General features: G+C 45.1%; 2 protein-coding genes across 2 annotated transcripts in view; one reads left to right on the top strand and one right to left on the bottom strand.

Annotated features, from left to right (window-relative positions):
* Positions 1 to 28: 28 nt before the first annotated feature.
* Positions 29 to 4,922, bottom strand: LOC139273230 (uncharacterized). The gene is made up of 2 exons (XM_070889852.1): positions 4,835 to 4,922; positions 29 to 465 (listed from the first exon to the last, which is right to left on the bottom strand). Exon 2 carries the CDS (start codon positions 414 to 416, stop codon positions 264 to 266), a length of 153 nt encoding a protein of 50 aa, XP_070745953.1. The 5' UTR covers positions 417 to 465; positions 4,835 to 4,922; the 3' UTR covers positions 29 to 263.
* Positions 4,923 to 11,784: 6,862 nt separating this feature from the next.
* The window catches only part of slx4ip (SLX4 interacting protein), a 117,380-nt gene continuing 107,917 nt past the window's right edge, over positions 11,785 to 21,247 (top strand). Inside the window, 1 exon segment of the mRNA XM_070889851.1 lies at positions 11,785 to 11,844. The gene's annotated coding sequence lies outside the window, so the exon portion shown is untranslated.

Genomic DNA, 21,247 nt, shown 5'->3' with positions numbered 1-21,247 from the left:
GGAAGGTTTTAAAGACAGAAAACTTGCGTCGAAGTACAGTTGGTTTATTATTTTCGAAAGGAAACCAAAATTTAACATACAGCATTTTATGTCTGATTTTTAAAAAGTGCAATGCTTGTATGCTTGCTGTACATGCCAGCCATATAATAGAAACATTGAACATTATTTGAAATTCCCATAGAAGTATATTTCAATGTTAACTCAACTAGAGGAGCAAAATCTGGGCATATTGCAGAAGATTTATCCTACATGACAGTTCTATATTATTTTCCATCATTCGTCTGCTTCAGTTCTAAACTGGACTGAGTTGATTTTTTTACAAACTTCTGCATCAAATACGTGACAGTATGAATGCCAAGTAAGGATAGTCCTGACACCAGAAGCCAGTTTTGTCGTAACCACCTTTTACTCCTCATTCCACAATGAAATATCCAATTTAATTTCCGCAATCCAATTTAATGTTACCTGTAATTAAAAAATATGTAGTCAGAATATGCTTTGATAAAATGAAGTTTTCAATCACAGAAAAGAATCATAGACTCCTACAGCACAGTGCAGGCCATTTGGTCCATCACACCTCTTTGAAAGAGCTGTCTAATTTAGTCACATACCTTTGTTTTTTCCCCATAACCCTGCAAATTAGTCCTCTTCAAGTACATGTCCAATTGCCTTTTAAAAGTTGCTATGAAATCTGATTCACCACCCTTTCAGATAGTGCATTCCAGATCTTAACAATCCTGTGAAGACATTTCTCCTTATTTCCCCTCTAGATCTTTTGCCAATTATTTTAAATTTATGACCTTTGGTTACCGACCCACTTGCCAGAAGAAATAGTTTCTCCATACTTGCTCTATCAAGACCCCTCATAATTTTGAATACCTTTATTAGGGCTTCCTTTAACCTTCTCTGCTCTAAGGGGAACAATCCCAGCTTCTCCAATCTCTCCATATAACTGCACCCCCTCATCCCCGGTAAAATTCCTCTGCACCCTCTCCAGGGCCCTGACATCCTTCCTGAAGTGTGGTGCCCAGAACTGCACATAATACTCCAGTTGACACCTAACCAGAGATTTGTAAATGTTAAGTATGACTTCTTTAGTGTTTTTGTATTTAATGCCCCTATTTACAAAGCCAAGTATCCCATACGCTTTCTCAACCACCTTCTCAACTTGCCCTGCCACCTTCAAAGATTTGTGAATATGCACCCCAGATCCCTCTGTTCTTGTACCCTGCTCAAAACAGCACCATTTAGATTATATTGCCTCGCCATGTTGTTTCTCCCAATGGGTCTAGCCTGGAGACAGCGAAGGTTGAACAGCTTCCCACTGGTTCTGTAGTTTAGTTGCACTCCAGCAGGGAGCTTGTCGACTGTGAGGTGGAGCATGGCAGCGAGGAAGATTGAGAAGAGGGTTGGGGACGATGACGCAGCCCTGCTTGACCCCAGTCCGGACATTGATTGGGTCTGTGATGGATCCGTTGGTAAGGATCACGGCCTGCATGTCATCATGGAGCAGGCGGAGGATGCTGACGTACTTTTGAGGGCATCAGAAACGGAGGAGGACGCTCCATAGACCTCGCGGTTGACAGTGTCAAAGGCTTTTGTAAGGTCGAAGAAGGCCATGTATAAGGGCTGGCGCTGTTCCCTGCATTTTTCCTGCAGCTGTCGTGCTGCAAAAATCATGTCCGTTGTGCCCCATAGGGGACGAAATACGCACTGCAACTCCGGGAGGAGCTTCTTGGCCACAGGGAGAAGACGGCTGAGGAGGACTCTAGCGATGACTTTCTCAGTGGCTGATAGCAGGGAGATTCCTCTGTCGTTGCTACCGTCGGACTTGTCCCTTTTTTAAAAAATGGTCACGATCACTGCATCTCTTGGATCCGTTGGTAAGGATCACGGCCTGCATGTCGTCATGGAGCAGGCGGAGGATGGTGACTTACTTTTGAGGGCATCCGAAATGGAGGAGGACGCTCCATAGATCCAGCATGCTCTCCTCCCTCCAGATGAGAGAGATGAGGTCAGTATTCGTGCCAGTAGTGCCTCTCCGCCATACTTCAGTGCCTCAGCAGGGATTCCATCGCTCCCGTAGCCTTGTTGTTTTTTTAGCTTTTTCTACCTCGTGATCCAAGACCACCCAACCTCTTGTCGTCGAGCTACAGTACGCGGACGACGCCTGCGTCTGCGCACACACAGAGGCTGAAGTCCAGGACATAGTCAACGTATTTACTGAGGCATACGAAAGCATGCGCCTTACGCTAAACATCCGTAAGACAAAGGTCCTCCACCAGCCTGTCCTCACCGCACAGCACTGCCCCCAGTCATCAAGATCCACGGCGCGGCCCTGGACAACGTGGACCACTTCCCTTATCTCGGGAGTCTCCTATCAACAAGAGCAGGCATTGACGACGAGATCCAACAATGCCTCCAGTGTGCCAGTGTAGCCTTCGGCCGCCTGAGGAAAAGTGTGTTTGAAGACCAGGCCCTCAAAACTGTCACCAAGCTCATGGTTTATCGGACTGTAATAATACCCGCCCTCCTGTATAGCTCAGAAACATAGACCATGTATAGTAGACACCTCAAGTCACTGGAGAAATACCATCAACGATGTCTCCGCAAGATCCTACAAATCCCCTGGGATTACAGACGCACCAACGTTAGCGTCCTCGACCAGGCCAACATCCTCAGCACTGACCACACTTGATCAGCTCTGCTGGGCAGGCCACATTGTTCGCATGCCAGACACGAGACTCCCAAAGCAAGCGCTCTACTCGGAACTCCTTCACGGCAAACGAGCCAAAGGTGGGCAGTGGCAACTTTACAAGGACACCCTCAAAACCTCCCCGATAAAGTGCAACATCTCCACTGATACCTGGGAATCCCTGGCCAAAGACCACCCTAAGTGGAGGAAGTGCATCCGGGAGGGCACTGAGCTCCTCGAGTCTCGGCGCCGAAAGCATGCAGAAATCAAACGCAGGCAGCGGAAAGAGCGTGCAGCAAACCAGACTCACCCACCCCTTCCCTCAATGACTATCGGTCCCACCTGTGACAAGAGACTGTGGTTCTTGTATTGGACTGTACAGCCACCTTAAGAACTCATGTTAAGAGTAAAAGCAAGTCTTCCTTGATTCCGAGGGATTGCCTATGATGATGATGCTCCCAATGTGCATCACTTCACACTTACCCACATTAAATTGCATCTGCCATGTGTCTGCCCATTTCACTAGACTGTTAATGTCCTCCTGAAGCCTGCTATTATTCTGCTCACTATTTACTGCATTGCCAAGTTCTGTATCATCCACAAACTTCAAAATAGTACTCCTATACCCAAGTCCAGGTCATTTATATATAAGAGCAATGGTCCCAATACCGACCCCTGGTTGACCCCACTGCAGTCAGAAAGATATCCGCTCACCACCACTCTCAGCCTCCTATCCCTTAGTTAATTTCGTACCCAATTAATCGCCGTCCCTTTAATATCAAGTGCTTCTATTTTCTGAATAAATCTGTTATGAGGTACTTTATCAAATGCCTTTTGAAAATCCATATATATAAATCTATTGTACTCCCTTCTATGACATACGCCTTTACTTAAATGCCATGGAGATATCAACAATTCCAGATTTGCTTCTCTAAATTTGCAAATGTAGCATATAGTGGAAACCTATTTAGGTTTGCATGTTGTTTAAAGCATGTTCAGCCTTAATGGAACTTGATGAAAGCTGCAATGAATACCCATCTCCCTTTTTCTTCAGTTGCCCAACCACTTTCTTCATGTGGTACGATGGGGTAGACTTGGCCACAGATATTCTTCACAACTGCTGTCTGTAATAACCTATGACTGAACGCAACCCAAGTATAAAATAATCTACTCCTATGCAGCATACCATCATCTGAATAAGTTTAGTGACAGAAGAAACACCAACAGAGATAGCTGAATTCAATCTTATTTTGTGATAGTCTATAAAACTAGATAATATGAAGTAGCTGCGATGAGACTAATTAAATGAATTGAAAATGGTGCAATATTTTGGAATTTTATATCTTTAGTTTGTAAACTGAACAATGATCATATCAATACTACCTGCTGCACTTCGAAGCAGCAAAACACAGGTTCACAGCTTGTTCCCAAATAGGTGGTTTCTGATCTCAGCTAGTATATTAGCAAGAAGGCATCTAGCATAGACAATCGCTGCTCTAGAGAATATTGGAAAATAAAAATAAGAACCATAGCAACACAGGGTAGGGCTTTACAGCATTAAAGTTCAGTCACAGAGTAGGAATGAATGCAGGTTCAAATTGCACTCCACTCACTGTCCAATCTGAGTCACAAATGAGAAAAAGCATTAAGCAAACGCTGTGGTTTCTTCCTGCAGAGCGGAGTGTAAACTGGAAGGAACAGTCATATTTCATCACCTGACAGACAATAACATAAGGCATTGAATGTGGTCTGGAAATAGGCCACTTTTCTACCCATCTTCTTTACAGCAAAGATGCCTTGGGCAGGCAGAAGAGAGGGGATCATTTACAAACAAAAATGACATGAGAAAAATCAGAAGACAGGTCAAACGTGTTCTCCTAGCTATGAATCCAAGGAGAGCACTAAAGTCACCCTGGGGTATCTGTCTGCCCTCCCACACGCATAGCCGAAACTAAAAGGAATACTTTTATCTTAAAAACAGATAACTGCTTGCTAGTACTGCAATAGGAGATGGGCTCATGCAAATTATTTCTAACCTAGTTTTGCACACATTTCATCCCAAATAATTCTGTGTTGATTCCTTATTCTCTGAAATATGAAACATTATTTGACATAAGTAATAAAGGGAGTGTACATTACCTAACAAATCCAGTTACTATTTTCCCTTTGGTTCCTTGATGTGTGTCACAATTCCAGGTTCTGCAATATAGTCTTGGTTTTTGTTCTTGAAAGTTTCACTGGACTTTATATTATACCATCCCCAATGAATCATTGCAAGGCTTGTCCCCATAACAATTAAAACTCTGTAATTCTTCCAAGCAGCTTTAAGACTCATGTCTAATTTTAAAAATCACCTACAAATAAAATAAAATTTATTCAGTGAAAATATTAATAGCGCAGTTTAAATAAGGATAAAGTATCTATTATCTTTTAAAAATCTATTGCATGTTGTAATTACACTACAGATACTTCATATTTATCGTACATAGAAGGTACAGCACAGAAACAGGCTCTTCAGCCCAAATGGTCTATGCCAGTGTTTATGCCCCACACGAGCCTGCTTCCCCCTCCTTCAGCATATCTTTCTATTCCTTTTTCCCTCGTGTGTTTATCTAGCTTTCCCTTAAATGCATCTTAACTTTTAAAATAAAGTAATTCAAAAACATTAAAATAGAACTGTATTGACAAAACATGATTTCTGGATGTAATTAAACCCTCTTCTGTATGAAATTTTTTGTATGATACAGTATTGTGACACCAATTTTTTTAACGAGCAAGGAATGGCTCATGCAAAGGGAACACAGAGTCTTAAAATACAATTTAAACTTTTTCCTATCTTTTCCTAGCTCCTTGTCTTTTATCACTTTGAATGATCCCTCTTATGAAGACCTATAATTCAGATCTTCCCACATGGAAATGTTCCACTAATATAGTATATCGTGATGCCTCGGAGTACAAATCTACAGTCCAGACTGACCTGGACATTTCTGAGCCACAACACAGTAAGAGTGCTACAATTTGTTTCTGGACTCTCAGATTAGGAAGGGAAAAATTGGTCAAGAATCCTACTCCTGACCTATATCCACCAACCCACTGGAAAGCACATGTGCATGGGATCTAGCAAGCATTCAGCTGTGATGGTCCGTCTAGATTGAATAGGTTACGAACATTTACCGTCTGGGCTCACAATTGAATAAAGAGAACTTGGGACTTGGTACCAGAGGTTGACTGGTGCCTGTCTAACTGTAACACAACAAGAGTGAAGGATGGGAGTGGAGAAAATTGGCAGGTAAAGATAGCAAAAATCATTAGCATAATCCAGTGTATAAACCATGCTTACCATCGAATTGTCTCAGGAGCTAAGCAAAAATCTAAAATTGCAGGTCTTAATAGGAAGAGTAATATACAAGGGAAAATATCTCCCTCCATGTAAAACTTACACATAACAAAACATCCCAGGCTGTTTGACAGCAGTGGACATGAGATGAGGAGAGATGACCAAAAGCATTACATTTTTAGAAGGTTTTTGAATTATTAGAACAAGGAGGCAAGGCAAAGAGGTTCAGAGAGAGTTCTAAAGTGCAGGGATGTGGTGGTTGAAATCTCTTCCACTGATAGTGAAGAGAAGCAGCCAGGGCAGCGGCAGACATACAGAAGAACTGAGGAATGAATACGAGGACATAGGGCTGAAGATTGGAGATAAGGTAAAGCAAAGCCATGTAGGCATTTGAGGATGAAGATTTTAAAATCAATATGGCAGGCAGAGAGCAGCAGATGGGTGTGCAGAGTTTGGTGTGTCAGGGTACGGGCTACAGATCCAAGGGAAAGTTAGAGCTTGTGCAAAATGCAGTTGGGGAGAGGGGCAAGTAAGGCATTGTTGAGATCAAAACTATGAGGTGACCAAAGACATGGATGAGGACTTCAACAGTAGTGGAGCAAATGATATACCTGTAGAGAACTCATGTTCCGCTTTAGCGGAATTGTGGTGCATCGTCAGAATGAAGATCTGGTGAGAATGTGAGGTTGAGGTAGATGATCAGCCATGATTTTATTGAAACGGGCTCAAGGGGCCGGCATGGCCTACTCCTGCTCCTATTTCTTATGTTCTTAAACAAGCAGACTTGTCAATGGACACTGGCATGTGGCTCAGTTCACGGATTAGCAAGATACCACATCTGTAGTATTGTGTACAGTTTTGGTCTCCTAAGAAAGGATATACTTGCCAAAGAGGGAGTGCAATGAAGGTTCACCAGACTGATTCCTGGGATGGGGGGATTGTGCTATGAGGAGAGATTGAGTAAACTAGGCCTATGTTCTCCAGAGTGTAGATGAGAAATGATCTCATTGAGACATACACAATTCTTACAGGGCTTGACAGGGTAGATGCAAGGAAGATGTTTCCACTGGCTGCGGAGTCTAGGAGGGTCACAGTCTCAGCACAAGGGGTTGACCATTTAGGACTGAGGTGAGGAGAAATTTCTTCACTCAGAGGGTGGTGAATCTTTGGAATTCTCTGCCCCAGAGGGCTGTGGAAGCTCAGTCTTTGAGTATATTCAAGACAGAGATTGATAGATTTTTGGATATTAAGGGAATCAAGCGATATGGGGATAGTGCAGGAAAGCGGAGTTGAGGTAGAAGATCAGCCATGATCTAAAAACAGAAAATGCTGAAAATCTCAGTGGGTCAGGCAGCATCTGTGGAGAGAAACCGAGTTAACATTTCGGGCCGATGACCTTTCATCAGAACTGCCGAATGTTCGAAATAAACAAATTCTTAAGGAGCACTTGAAAGGGGGGGGGGGGAAGAGGAGAGGAAAGATCAAAAGGGAACGTCTGTGATAGGGTGGAAGAAAACTTAAGGAAAGGTAACTTTGACGGTATGAGGCGTGAAGTGGCTAGAATAGACTGGCAAAGGATAATTAAAGGGTTGACGGTGGATAAGCAATGGCAAATATTTAAAGATCACATGGATGAACTTCAGCAATTGTACATCCCTGTCTGGAGTAAAAATAAAATGGGGAGGGTGGCTCAACCATGGCTAACAAGGGAAATTAAGGATAGTGTTAAAGCCAAGGAAGAGGCATATAAATTGGCTAGAAAAAGCAACAAACCTGAGGACTGGGAGAAATTTAGAATTCAGCAGAGGAGGACTAAGGGTATAATTAAGAGGGGGAAAATAAGAGTACGAGAGGAAGCTTGCAAGGAACATAAAAACTGACTGCAAAAGCTTCTCCAAATATGTGAAGAGAAAAAGATTAGTGAAGACAAACGTAGGTCCCTTGCAGTCGGTTTCAGGTGAATTTATAATGGGGAACAAGCAAATGGCAGACCAATTGAACCAATACTTCAGTTCTGTCTTCACGAAGGAAGACACAAATAACCTTCCGAATGTACTAGGGGACAGTGGATCTAGTGAGAAGGAGGAACTGAAGGTTTTCCTTATTAGGCGGTAAATTGTGTTAGGGAAATTGATGGGTTTGAAGGCCGATAAATCCCCGGAGCCTGATAGTCTGCATCCCAGAGTACTTAAGGAAGTGGCCCTAGAAATAGTGGATGCATTGGTGATCATTTTTCAGCAGTCTATCGACTCTGGATCAGTTCCTATAGACTGGAGGGTAGCTAATGTAACACCACTTTTTAAAAAAGGAGGGAAGAGAGAAAACGGGTAATTATAGACTGGAGAGCCTGACATCAGTAGTGGGGAAAATGTTGGAATCAATCATTAAGGATAAAATAGCAGCGCATTTGGAAAGCAGTGACAGGATCGGACCAAGTCAGCATGGATTTATGAAAGGGAAATCATGCTTGACGAATCTTCTGGAATTTTTTGAGGATGTAACTAGCAGAGTGGACAAGGGAGAACCAGTAGATGTGGTGTATTTGGACTTTCAAAAGGCTTTTGACAAGGTCCCGCACATGAGATTGGTGTGCAAAATCAAAGCGCATGGTATTGGGGGTAATGTACTGATGTGGATAGAGAACTGGTTGGCAGACAGGAAGCAGAGAGTTGGGATAATCGGGTCCTTTTCAGAATGGCAGGCAGTGACTAGTGGAGTGCCGCAGGGCTCAGTACTGGGTCCCTAGCTCTTTACAATATACATTAACGATTGAGATGAAGGAATAGAGTGTAATATCTCCAAGTTTGCAGATGACACTAAACTGGGTGTTGGTGTGAGCTGTGAGGAGGACGCTAAGAGGCTGTAAGGTGATTTGGATAGGTTAGGTGAGTGGGCAAATGCATGGCAGATGCAGCATAATGTGGATAAATGTGAGGTTATCCACTTTGGGGACAAAAATACGAAGGCAGAATATTATCTGAATGGCGGCAGATTAGGAAAAGAGGAGGTGCAACGAGACCTGGGTGTCATGGTTCATCAGTCACTGAAAGTGGGCATGCAGGTACAGCAGGCGGTGAAGAAGGCAAATGGTATGTTGGCCTTCATAGCTAGGGGATTTGAGCATAGGAGCAGGAAGGTCTTACTGCAGTTGTACAGGGCCTTAGTGAGGCCTCACCTGGAATATTGTGTTCAGTTTTGGTCTCCTAATCTGAGGAAGGACATTCTTGCTATTGAGGGAGTGCAGCGAAGGTTCACCATACTGATTCCAGGGATGGCTGGACTGTCATATGAGAGACTGAATCAACTGGACTTTCATTCACTGGAGTTTAGAAGGATGAGAGGGGATCTCATAGAAACGTACAAGATTCTGACGGGACTGGACAGGTTAGATGCGGGAAGAATGTTCCCGATGTTGGGGAAGTCCAGAACCAGGGGACATAGTCTTAGGATAAGGGGTAGGCCATTTAGGACTGAGATGAGGAGAAACTTCTTCACTCAAAGAGTTGTTAACCTATGGAATTCCCTGCCGCAGAGAGTTGTTGATGCCAGTTCATGGAATCTATTCAAGAGGGAGTTAGATATGGCCCTTACGGCTAAGGGGATCAAGGGGTATGGAGAGAAAGCAGGAAAGGGGTACTGAGGGAATGATCAGCCATGATCTTATTGAATAGCGATGCAGGCTCGAAGGTCCGAATTGCCTACTCCTGCACCTATTTTCTATAACAACAGAGATTAGAGAGACAAAAGGGATGATGAGATGGTAATAGCAGGTTAGAAAAAGATTTGTTTAGATAGGGTGTGAATGGCAGGATAATTACCAGCTGCCATGGAAAATAGAGAGAGAGAAAATACATTAGAGCAAAATATGGGCAGAAGTTAAGGTGTGAAATTGTTGAACTCGATGTTGAGTCCAGAAGGCTGTAATGTGCCTCATTTTAATGTGGAAGCAAGTCATCCTCGACTCTGGGGGACTGCCTAAGACGACACGGTTGATCCCAGAACTTAAGGAAATTATGCACAAGGAAATGCAGGAGGAACCGGCAAGTAAAAGAGCTGGAGCGGCATACCACTTCAACCTCCAGTGTGAGCTGCTCCAAGGATTTTGAGATGGGCACCTGGGTGGCATCATCAAAACCCTGGTCGCCGTTTTGAAGCATGGGCAGGAACATCGGCAGGGCCCAGGTACAGAGGAGTGGGAAGGTCGGGACGGAGGAGCGGCGAGTGTTTGTGGCGGAGGTGCGACAGATGAGGGTACGGGGCCGAGAAGAGCCGAGGGCCCAGGGGCAGCACGAACCAGCCCACACACCGATATGTGTGCACGCTAGGTCCGTGCAGCAGAGCAGGTCTCCAGTTGTCTTGGTTAACCCTTGCCACTGGACCAAGACCTAGCTCTGTCAAGCCCGTGTGGTGGCTCGTGTGCAACGGTCACCACACTCTTAAAAAAAAATCCACGCACAGGCATCTTCCACCCACTCAATTGGAGTTCAAGACTGGAACATCGGGTCCTTCATCGAAAGGACCTGCGAACTCGTGGAAGCAAGTCATCTTCGTTTGAGGGACCGCCTATGATGATGAATGTGTCTAAACGAAAGATGAGTTGCTGTTCCTCGAGATTGCATTGAGCTTCATTGGATCAGTGCAGGAGATATGAGGAGTGGAGAATTAAAATGACAGGCAACTGGAAGCCATGATCTTATTGAATGGTGGAGCAGGTTCAAGGGGCCGAATGGCCTACTCCTGCTCTTAATTCTTATGTTATTATGTTATGTTCTTATACCAAGGGAGCATTAGGGAGCCTTCAATATGTGTGCAGCCAGGTAAGGCAAGAAGAACCAACAAAAAAAGAGAAAATGCTGGAAATCTCAGCGGGTCAAGCAGCATCTATGGAGAGATAAACAACAGTTAACGTTTCAGGTCGAAGACCCTTCGTCAGAATCAGCAACCCGAGGTGGAAATAAATTTGGCAGCACCCAAACAGAATGGCTTCAATCTTGCCTCTGCTGTTGAATTTAAAAAAAAAAATACGTTCTAGTTTAATCTACAGCTTGATGTTCACCAGAGTAGAGGCGGGATGGCGAAATCTTCAGCTGCCCTTCAACATTTAAAAAATGAAATACAGACAGATGGAGATGAGGGAGTACTTCCTCCTGACGTCCCCTTCACCTTGCAGCACATTTAGCGCTTTTCCTGTCGAATCAGACAAGTCTCACTAACTTTACAGCGGCTCTTAGCTGGCGGGCGCGGCTGAATGTTGCTACGGGGCTTCGCCACCTCTCTCCCTTCACTCACCTGGAGACGCTGCCAAAGCCGCTTCCCATCGTGTGCAGGCCCTGGCTGCAGAGGGCCTTCCTCAGCCCGCCGCCGGCTGTCCGCTTCACTCCTACTTTGGGAAACCCAGAAGAAAAAAAATATTGTAAAATATTTCGTTTTTTTTAAACGGTCTGAAAATTAACGATTCGGCTGGGGCATCACATTAGCCGTACTGGTATCTATATTTTATTAATTATAAAAATCCGGCATTAATGTAGCCACCTATAGTTATTTATCTATATCTATTAGACGAGATATATCGATTTTCAGTTTCTTGTTTTTGTCTTGAGGAAGGGATGGAGTGTGATTTGTATTGTGGTTGGTTGGTGAGGGTCGCTGACTGTGCCAGAGCCCGCTAGCAGTTGACGCATGCGCCGAAAGAGTCCGGTTTGAATGAGACGGCGGGTTCGAAACGGTTGGTGACTGCGGTGGGCGCGCGTGCGCGCGAGCGAGTGGGGGTTCAGTGAGCGCGCGGCTGCAGCTTCTGTGCACAACATTTCAGGTACTGTGCGGTGCCGCTGCATATTGCTGGGGCTGGGGGGGGGTTCATGCGACACTGGGCCAGCACCAGCTTCAACACCATCTCTTTGCAGTACCAGCCATGGCTCAGCGGGTAGCACCCTGGCCTCTGAGTCAGAAGGTTCATGGGTTCAAGGCTTGAGCTCATAATTCTAGGCTGACGCGCCAGTGCGGTGCTGAGGGAGTGCTGCACTGTCGGAGGTGCCGTCTTACTGGTGCACCGCGGCCTCCGTTTACTCTCTCGTGGACGTAAAAGATTCCACGGCGATATTTCGAAGAAGAGTTGGGGACTTCTCCAATTTTTATCCCTCAATCAACATCACTTTTTTTTAAATCGAGATTATCTGGTCATACTGTTTGTGGGAGCTTCATGTGCGCAAATTGGCTGCTGCATTTCCTACATTACAACAGGCTGCACCTCAAAAGTACTTCATTGGGTGTAAAGTGTGTTGGGATGACCTGAAGTTGTGAAAGGCACTATATAAATGCAAGTCTTTCATTCTACCTCCTCTATGGTAATGAGGTGCAACCGAGAGTATGTGTTAAAGTGATGTGGGCCAGCACCAACCTTTTCTTTTGTATATTATCTATTTCTTCTGCTACATTGATTTTTAAGGCAGTGTTGTCCAATTACATTAGCTACATAGAATGATGGAGGCCATTTGGTCCATTGTGCATGCTGGCTAATTGGGAATACAGATATGATAGTCAAAAAGTGAGTAATATAGACCATGAAGAATGGGACTAACTGGATAGCTCTTTCAAAGCGCAGGCACGATAGGTCGAATGGCCACCTTCTGTGGTGCATGATCTCAGTACTCTTTCATATGGCATATACATGTGTACTTAAACGTTTTGTGTGTTGGTAACATGACAAGACGAAAAGCAGACTATCTGAGTTTTATTTTATTGTGAGTGCTTTAATTCCTTAGTTAATTCCTTGGTGGTAGATGTTTAAGTAAACATACACATGTGAAGTACATGATGAAAGGCTTGAAAAATTGGGTCATGTTTCACTAGAATATAGATTATGAGGTGACATGATAGAATTGTTTAAAATTGTGAAACAATGGGATGGGATAGAAACAAAACTGTTTCCAGTACTTGAGGGGTCTTGGATGTGGGCCATAGATACAAGATTAAATGTGTGAGACTTAGAACAAAATGGAAGGAGAATGAAATGAGAGCATATGGAGTTCATTTTCAGGGTTAGTGGTTGAGGTAGCTACTGTTAACCTTCAAGATTGGATAGTGGATGAAGGAAATGGGATTGAAGCTATATGGGAACAGGGTGGGTAAATGTGATCAGGAATATTTGCTTGGGGGAGGGTAAACACTGACATGGACTGGCCGAATAGCTTGTTTCCATGTTGTAACTTCCATGCATTGCTATGTACATTTACCTGTACTGTGTGTGTTCTACTGAAGTTAGTGCATGTGGCTAAAATAGTGTCGCTGTAGTCACACTTGTGGCTAGTCAGCAATTTCTAATGTACAGCAATGTTTTAAGGGTTCCTAATAGTTCAGCATTGATGGAAGGAAAATAACTGGATTTGTTATGGTTGAAACTCCTGTACATACATTCTAACCATCAGCATTTCATGGCTAATGGCCACTTTCCTGGTCACGCCTTGATTTTTAAATTTTCATCCTTGCTTTCAAATCCCTCCATGGCCTCACCCCTCCCTACAACCCTCTGAGATCTCTGCATTCCTCCAATTCTACCCTCTTGCACACCCCTGACTTTAAATCGCTCCACCATTGGCAGCTGAGCCTTCAGCTGCCTAGGTCCTAAGCTCTGGAATTCCCTTTCCACTTCTCTCTCCTCCTTTTAAGACCCTTCTTAAAGCCTACCTCTTCGACCAAACTTTTGGTCACCTGACCTAATATCATCTTATGCGGTTCGGTGTCAAATTTTGTTAATGCTCCAAAAAGCACCTTAGTGAAACATTCCATGTTAAAGGCTCTATAAAAAGGAGCCAGACAGAAAGCAGGAAACTATAGACCGGTTAGCCTAACATCTGTTGGGAAAATGCTGGAGTCCATTATTAAGGAAGCAGTAGCAGGATATTTGGAAAAGCATAATTCAATCAAGCAGAGTCAGCATGATTTTATGAAAGGGTAATCATGTTTGACAAATTTGCTGCCGTTCTTTGAGGATGTAACGAACAGGGTGGATAAGGGGGAACCAGTGGATGTGGTGTATTTGGATTTCCAGAAGGCATTCAATAAGGAGCCACATAGGTTACTGCACAAGATAAAAGTTCCCTGGGTTGGGGGTAATATATTAGCATGGATAGAGGATTGGCTAACTAACAGAAAATAGAGAGTCGGGATAAATGGGTCATTTTCCGGTTGGCAAACAGTAACTAGTGGGGTGCCGCAGGGATGGGTGCTGGGACCTCAACTATTTACAATCTATATTAATGACTTGGATGAAGGGACTGAGTGTAATGTAGCCAAGGTTGCTGATGCTACAAAGATGGATGGGAAAGCAAATTGTGAAGAGGACACACACAATCTGCAATATTTGGCAGATGGAGTACAATGTGGGAAAATGTGAGGTTATTCACTTTGTCAGAAAAAATGGAAATGCAAATTATAATTCAAATGGAGAAAAATTGCAAAGTGCTGCAGTACAAAGGGATCTGGGGTCCTTGTGCATGAAACACAAAGTTAGTATGCAGGTACAGCAAGTAATCAGGAAGGCAAATGGAATGTTTGTCCTTATTGCAAGGGGGATAGAGTTTAAAAGCAGAGAAGTCCTGCAACAACTACAGGGTATTGGTGAGGCCACACCTAGAGTACTGCGTACAGTTTTGGTCTCCATATTTAAGGAAGGAATATTGGAGGCTGTTCAGAGAAGATTCACTAGATTGATTCCAGAGATGAGAGGATTGACTTATGAAGATAGGTTGTGCCTATACTCATTGGAGTTCAGAATGAGAGGTAATGTTATCGAAACATAAGATAATGAAGGGGCTCGACAAGGTGGATGCAGAGAGGATATTTCCACTCGTAGTGGAAACTAAGACTAGGGGGCATAGTCTCAGAATAAGGGGCCACTCATTTAAAACTGAGATGAGGAGGAATTTCTTCTGAGGGTTGTAAATCTGTGGAATTCTCTGCCCAGAGAGCTGTGGAGGCTGGGTCATTGAATATATTTAAGGTGGAGATAGACAGATTTTTGAGCGATATGGGGAGCGGGCAGGGAAGTGGAGCTGAGTCCACGATCAGATCAGCCATAATCTTATTAAATGGCGGAGCAGGCTCGAGGGGCAAAATGCCTACTCCTGCTCCTATTTCTTATGTTCTTATATAAATGCAAATTGTTTTGCTGATTTAAAAAAAGAGTGGGATTTAAACTGGCTATACTGCCTGGCCACTTTCTACAAATTGCAACAGAGCTACACATGTAGGACCACAATTAGGTGACTGCTGTGCTTTCTTGTAATCAAAGCACCCAGTGGCAGGTGAGTAAGCCAAATTTGTTGTGCCTTATGTGCTGAAACTCTCTGATCAATGAGATCAGAGAGGTTGTAAGTAATAAAGATGTGCTGATGGGTATAATAAAGTCAGATTATAAACATGTGTATCAATTGCTGAGGCCTTAAAACTAATCTCTTCAAGGTGATCTTAATGTTTAGATAAGCATTTCACACAATGCCTAATCCCAGTTCAGTTGCTAATAAACTCTAAATATGGAATATACTTTCCTCCATTTTCAGAAAGTTTGAACAATACATTTTTGCTAAAATACTTACTCTGGAGATCCAAATTCAAATGCCTTTAAACTATAAGAACTTAGACTGAATCAGGTCACTTAATTATTATTGTTGTACATATCAACAGCTTTATGAAAGTTGCTGAAAATAGACTGCTCCTGGCTCTTTGGGTGCTGTGCAATCTTGGACAAAGCCAAAAGCTACCCTACAAATTACTCAAAAGAGCAAAATACAGCCTACTCCTGCTGTTTTGTGGAACCATGCTGTGTGCAAATTGGCTGCCACATTTCCCTATATTACAACATTGGCTACACTTCAAAAGTACTTCATTGGTTGTGAAATGTTTTGGGATGTCCTGAAGTTGGGAAAGGTGCTCATGAACAAACTGGAAACTATGGGTGTATACAGGATTTGACTGCCATTCTCCCCTTCAACATCAATCATTTAGGGAGAACAATGTTAGGAAGCACTCTTAGTTGGTTCTGCCTTTTCCGGGGCTGGATTCTGTTTCAGGCATGCATATCCTTGGTGTTTCTGAGCACAATTATGGTTTCTATCCACAAGAAATGGGATTCTGGTGAGCCTGAAAACTATCAAGGAATAAACTTAAGGTTGTTCTTTGTATTATTGTGGCATACATATTGGGTGCTTTGAAAGGCCGCAGAGTAATCAGAAAGGAGTAGGCTGGATTTTGCTTTTTGAGTAATTTTAGGGTAGTTTTTGGCTTTGGGTGCTCTACAATCTTGGACAAAGAGCCAGGAGCAGTCTTTCAGCAACTTTCATAAAGCTGTTGATCTAGTGGTCACTGAGGTCCTGTCTGCCCACTCGGGTGGATGTAAAAGATTCATGGTACTATTTGAAGAAAAGCAGGGGAGCTTTCTTGGTATCCTGGTCAGTCTTTATCCCTCAAGCATCATCACTAACACAGATTATCTGGCCATCTTTTTCATTGCTGTTTTGTGGAATCTTGCTGTGTGCAAATTGGCTGCCACATTTCCCTACATTACAACTTTAGCTACAATTTAAAAGTACTTCAGTGGTTATGAAATGCTTTGGGATGTCCTGAAGTTGGGAAAGGTGCTCATGAACAAACTGGAAACTATGGGAGTACACAGCCAAATTTTGGATTTAATCTGGGATTTTTACGCAAGTTCCAAGCTTCATGTTCAGTTGGACGGAAGAACTTGCTATAAAAGTGCAAGTTGTGTTCTTCAATATTTTATTTGCACTGAAAACAATGGGGGTAATTGTAACCTAACACACAAACCGAAAGCTAACAGGATCCAAATCCATCGGTTTCCTATTGGGAACATTGGATTAAAATTATCCCCTTTATAATACTTTTTCTATTTCAAAAATGTCATCATAAGTAAAGCTACAATCCATTATTAGTTACATTATTACTTTATCCATCTATAGCACATGCATAAATGTAGGTCTGCTGTCCAGCAAAGAATGATTAAGAAAGCAATAAAGAAAGGAAAGATAGATTATGAAAGTAAACTTGCGCAAAACATAAAAACAGATAGTAAAAGCTTTTACCGATATATAAAACTGAAAAGAGTGACTAAAGTAAATGTTGGTCCCTTAGAAGATGAGAAGGGGGATTTAATAATGGGAAATGTGGAAATGGCTGAGACCTTAAACAATTATTTTGCTTCGGTCTTCACAGTGGAAGACACAAAAACCATGCCAAAAATTGCTGGTCATGGGAATGTGGGAAGGGAGGACCTTGAGACAATCACTAGTGCTGGACAGGCTAATGGGACTCAAGGTAGACAAGTCCCCTGATCCTAATGAAATGCATCCCAGGGTATTAAAAGAGATGGCGGAAGTTATAGCAGATGCATTCGTTATAATCTACCAAAATTCTCTGGACTCTGGGGAGGTACCAGCGGATTGGAAAGCAGCTAATATAACGCCTCTGTTTAAAAAAAAAAAAGGGGGTAGACAAAAGGCAGGTAACTATAGGCCGGTTAGTTTAACATCTGTAGTGGGGAAAATGCTTGAAACTATCATTAAGGAAGAAATAGCGGGATATCTAGATAGGAATAGTGCAATCAAGCAGACGCAACATGGATTCATGAAGGGGAAATCATGTTTAATTAATTTTCTGGAATTCTTTGAGGATATAACGAGCATGGTGGATAGAGATGTACCGATGGATGTGGTGTATTTAGATTTCCAAAAGGCATTTGATAAGGTGCCACACAAAAGGTTACTGCAGAAGATAAAGGTACGTGGAGTCAGAGGAAAAGTATTAGCATGGATCGAGAATTGGCTGGCTAACAGAAAGCAGAGAGTCGGGATAAATGGGTCCTTTTCGGGTTGGAAATCGGTGGTTAGTGGTGTGCCACAGGGATCGGTGCTGGGACCACAACTGTTTACAATATATATAGATGACCTGGAAGAGGGGACAGAGTGTAGTGTAACAAAATTTGCAGATGACACAAAGATTAGTGGGAAAGCGGGTTGTGTAGAGGACACAGAGAGGCTGCAAAGAGATTTAGATAGGTTAAGCGAATGGGCTAAGGTTTGGCAGATGGAATGCAATGTCGGAAAATGTGAGGTCATCCACCTTGGAGGGAAAAAAAAACAGTAAAAGGGAATATTATTTGAATGGGGAGAAATTACAACATGCTGCGGTGCAGAGGGACCTGGGGGTCCTTGTGCATGAAACTCTTTTGAGTTTACCTGAAAAAAAACATAAACATTAAACCGTGCCACCCGCCTGGGTGACACAGCAGACATTTTCAAGGCCCCTTTTTTCCCCCCTTTTTTTGTGTTTTTTTTGTTTTTCTTTTTTTTTGGTGCTAAAATCACATTTTTCCAAGTGCCCCCTATAAAAGGGGAGGGGGACACTAAAAGCACCGGCAATTAAAACAAATTAAACTTTAAAACGTAAAATCAAATTAAAATTTGGATGCCGGGCGTGATGATGCACTCCAGTCCCTCCGGTGCCCACCTCTCGCGGAAGGCCGCGAGCGTACCGGTGGACACCGCGTGCTCCATCTCCAAGGACACCCTGGACCGGATGGAAGAGCGGAAGAGCGGCAGGCAGTCAGGTTGAACGACCCCCTCGACCGCCCGCTGCCTGGACCGGCTGATGGCACCCTTGGCCGTGCCCAGGAGCAGTCCTACGAGGAGGCCTTCGGACCTACCCGCTCCCCTCCGCACAGGGTGCCCAAAGATCAGGAGAGTGGGACTGAAGTGCAGCCAGAATTTCAGGAGCAGCCCCTTCAAATAATAAAACAGGGGCTGCAACCTTGTGCATTCCATAAAAACATGGAACACGGACTCTTCCAGACCGCAGAAATTGCAGGCGGCCTGGGAGTCCGTGAACCGGCTTAAAAATTTGTTGCACGGCACTGCTCCGTGCACCACCCTCCAGGCCAAGTCCCCGATGAATAGTGGGAGGACCCCTGCGTAGAGTGCCCTCCATCGGGGACCCCCGCCTCTTCCGGACGGCAAGATGGTACGCCATGGCGTGTCCGGACGGCTGGCGAGGATGGCAAAGTTGAGAGTGTGCAGGAGCAGCCCGTACAGGAAACCCCTCCGCGCGGAACTGAAAGGCACGGAGGGGATTTCCCCGAGGCGGCTCAAGTTGTGAGGCGCCGGCTCCCGAGGGAGGTTCCGGGGTTTGGCGCCGATGAGGAATTCCGTCCGGACGGGGGTCAGTTCGGACGGGATCTCCCCACGTGCTTGAGCCTCCTCGATGCACCTAATGGAGTCAGGGCCCAGAGCTGTTTTTAGCGACTCGATGGCATCGGCCGCGTGGCGAACGTTGGCAGAATTTAGGCGCCGCGCCAGCGTGTCTGGCGCCATCCAGCCCGCCCCTCCGCCATCGAGCAGGTCCCTGACCCTGGTCACCTCACCAGCCACAGCCCTCACTTCCGACCGCCACATAAAACCTCGGTCGTGGAGGTACGGATTCCCGAGCAGCGGCTCCTGCAGGACGGCCGCCACTCCAGCCGGCGGAGAGCTGCGCTTGGTGGAGACTTTGTTCCAGACCCTGATGAGTTCCTTGTAAAAGACAGGCAGCTCCCGGAGGGCGGTCCTGACACCCCCCAAGTTCACAAACAGGAGCTGTGTGTCATAATTGAGGTCGCGCTGCTGGCGGAAGAAATACGTCGCCAGAGCACACCACCTAGGAGGGGGCTCGACGTAAAGGTATCTCTGCAGGGTCTGAAGACGGAAAGTCGCGAGCTGGGCGCTGGCGCACACCAACGACTGACCGCCCTCCTCAAGCGGGAGACTCAAGATCGCAGCAGAGACCCAGTGCTTCCTGTTGTTCCAGAAGAAGTCCACCAGCTTCTTCTGTATCTTGGCGACAAACGCAGGGGGAGGGGTCAAAGTGACCAGCCGGTACCACAACATTGCGGCCACCAGCTGGTTTATGACTAGCGCTCGACCCCTGTAGGACAGCACTCTGAGCAGTCCTGTCCAGCGTCCTAGGCGAGCGGCGACCTTGGCCTCCAGCTCCTGCCAGTTCGCCGGCCAGGCTCCCTCGTCGGGGCTAAGGTAGACTCCCAGATAGAGGATATGGGTCGTGCTCCAGGCAAAAGGCCTGAGCTCCTCCGGCAGGGAGTCCACCCGCCACTGACCCACCAGGAGTCCGGAACATTTCTCCCAGTTGATCCTGGCAGAGGACGCGGCCGAGTAAATCTCCTGGCACTCACGCATCCTCCGCAGGTCAGCGGGATCCTCTACCGCGAGGAGCACGTCATCGGCGTAAGCCGAGAGGACGACCCCCACGCCCGGCCCTTGCAGAGCCAGTCCCGTCAACCTCGTCCGCAAGAGGCGTAGGAAAGGCTCCACGCAAACGGCGTATAACTGGCGGACATGGGGCATCCCTGGCGCACCCCTCTCCTAAAGCGAAGGGGCGCCGTCAAGGACCCGTTAACCTTAATCAGACACTCCGCGGCGGCGTACAAAAGTCGGATCCGGGTGACGAAATGCGTCCCGAACCCGAAAGCGCGCAGAGTTCCGAGCAGATAGTCGTGATCCACCCTGTCGAACGCCTTCTCTTGGTCGAGGGATAGGAAGGCGACCGACAGACCAGCCTCCTGGGAACAATGGATGAGGTCCCGGACCAGATGGATGTTATCGTGGATTGTCCGGCCCGGGACCTCCTTGTGCATGAATCCCAAAAAAAAGTTAGTTTGCAGGTGCAGCAGGTAATCAGGAAGGCGAATGGAATGTTGGCCTTCATTGCGAGAGGGATGGAGTACAAAAGCAGGGAAGTCCTGCTGCAACTTTATAGGGTATTGGTGAGGCCACACCTGGAGTACTGCGTGCAGTTTTGGTCACCTTTCTTAAGGAAGGATATACTAGCTTTGGAGGGGGGTACAGAGACGATTCACTAGGCTGATTCCGGAGATGAGGGGGTTACCTTATGATGATAGATTGAGTAGACTGGGTCTTTACTCGTAGGAGTTCAGAAGGATGAGGAGTGATCTTATAGAAACATTTAAGGTAATGAAAGGGATAGACAACAAGATAGAGGCAGAGAGGTTGTTTCCACTGGTCGGGGAGACTAAAACTGGTCGGGGCACAGCCTCAAAATACGGGGGAGCCAATTTAAAACTGAGTTGAGAAGGAATTTCTTCTCCCAGAGAGTTGTGAATCTGTGGAATTCTCTGCCCAGGGAAGCAGTTGAGG

Source organism: Pristiophorus japonicus, chromosome 9 (assembly GCF_044704955.1).
Source record: "Pristiophorus japonicus isolate sPriJap1 chromosome 9, sPriJap1.hap1, whole genome shotgun sequence".
Lineage (NCBI taxonomy): Eukaryota > Metazoa > Chordata > Chondrichthyes > Pristiophoridae > Pristiophorus > Pristiophorus japonicus.
The sequence above is the reverse complement of the archived record's forward strand: the minus strand, read 5'-3'. Positions and strand labels throughout refer to the sequence as shown.

Bases quoted from the DNA above. Each gene is read 5' to 3' on its own strand.
- LOC139273230 (XM_070889852.1), bottom strand. From the start codon at position 416: ATGAGGAGTAAAAGGTGGTTACGACAAAACTGGCTTCTGGTGTCAGGA.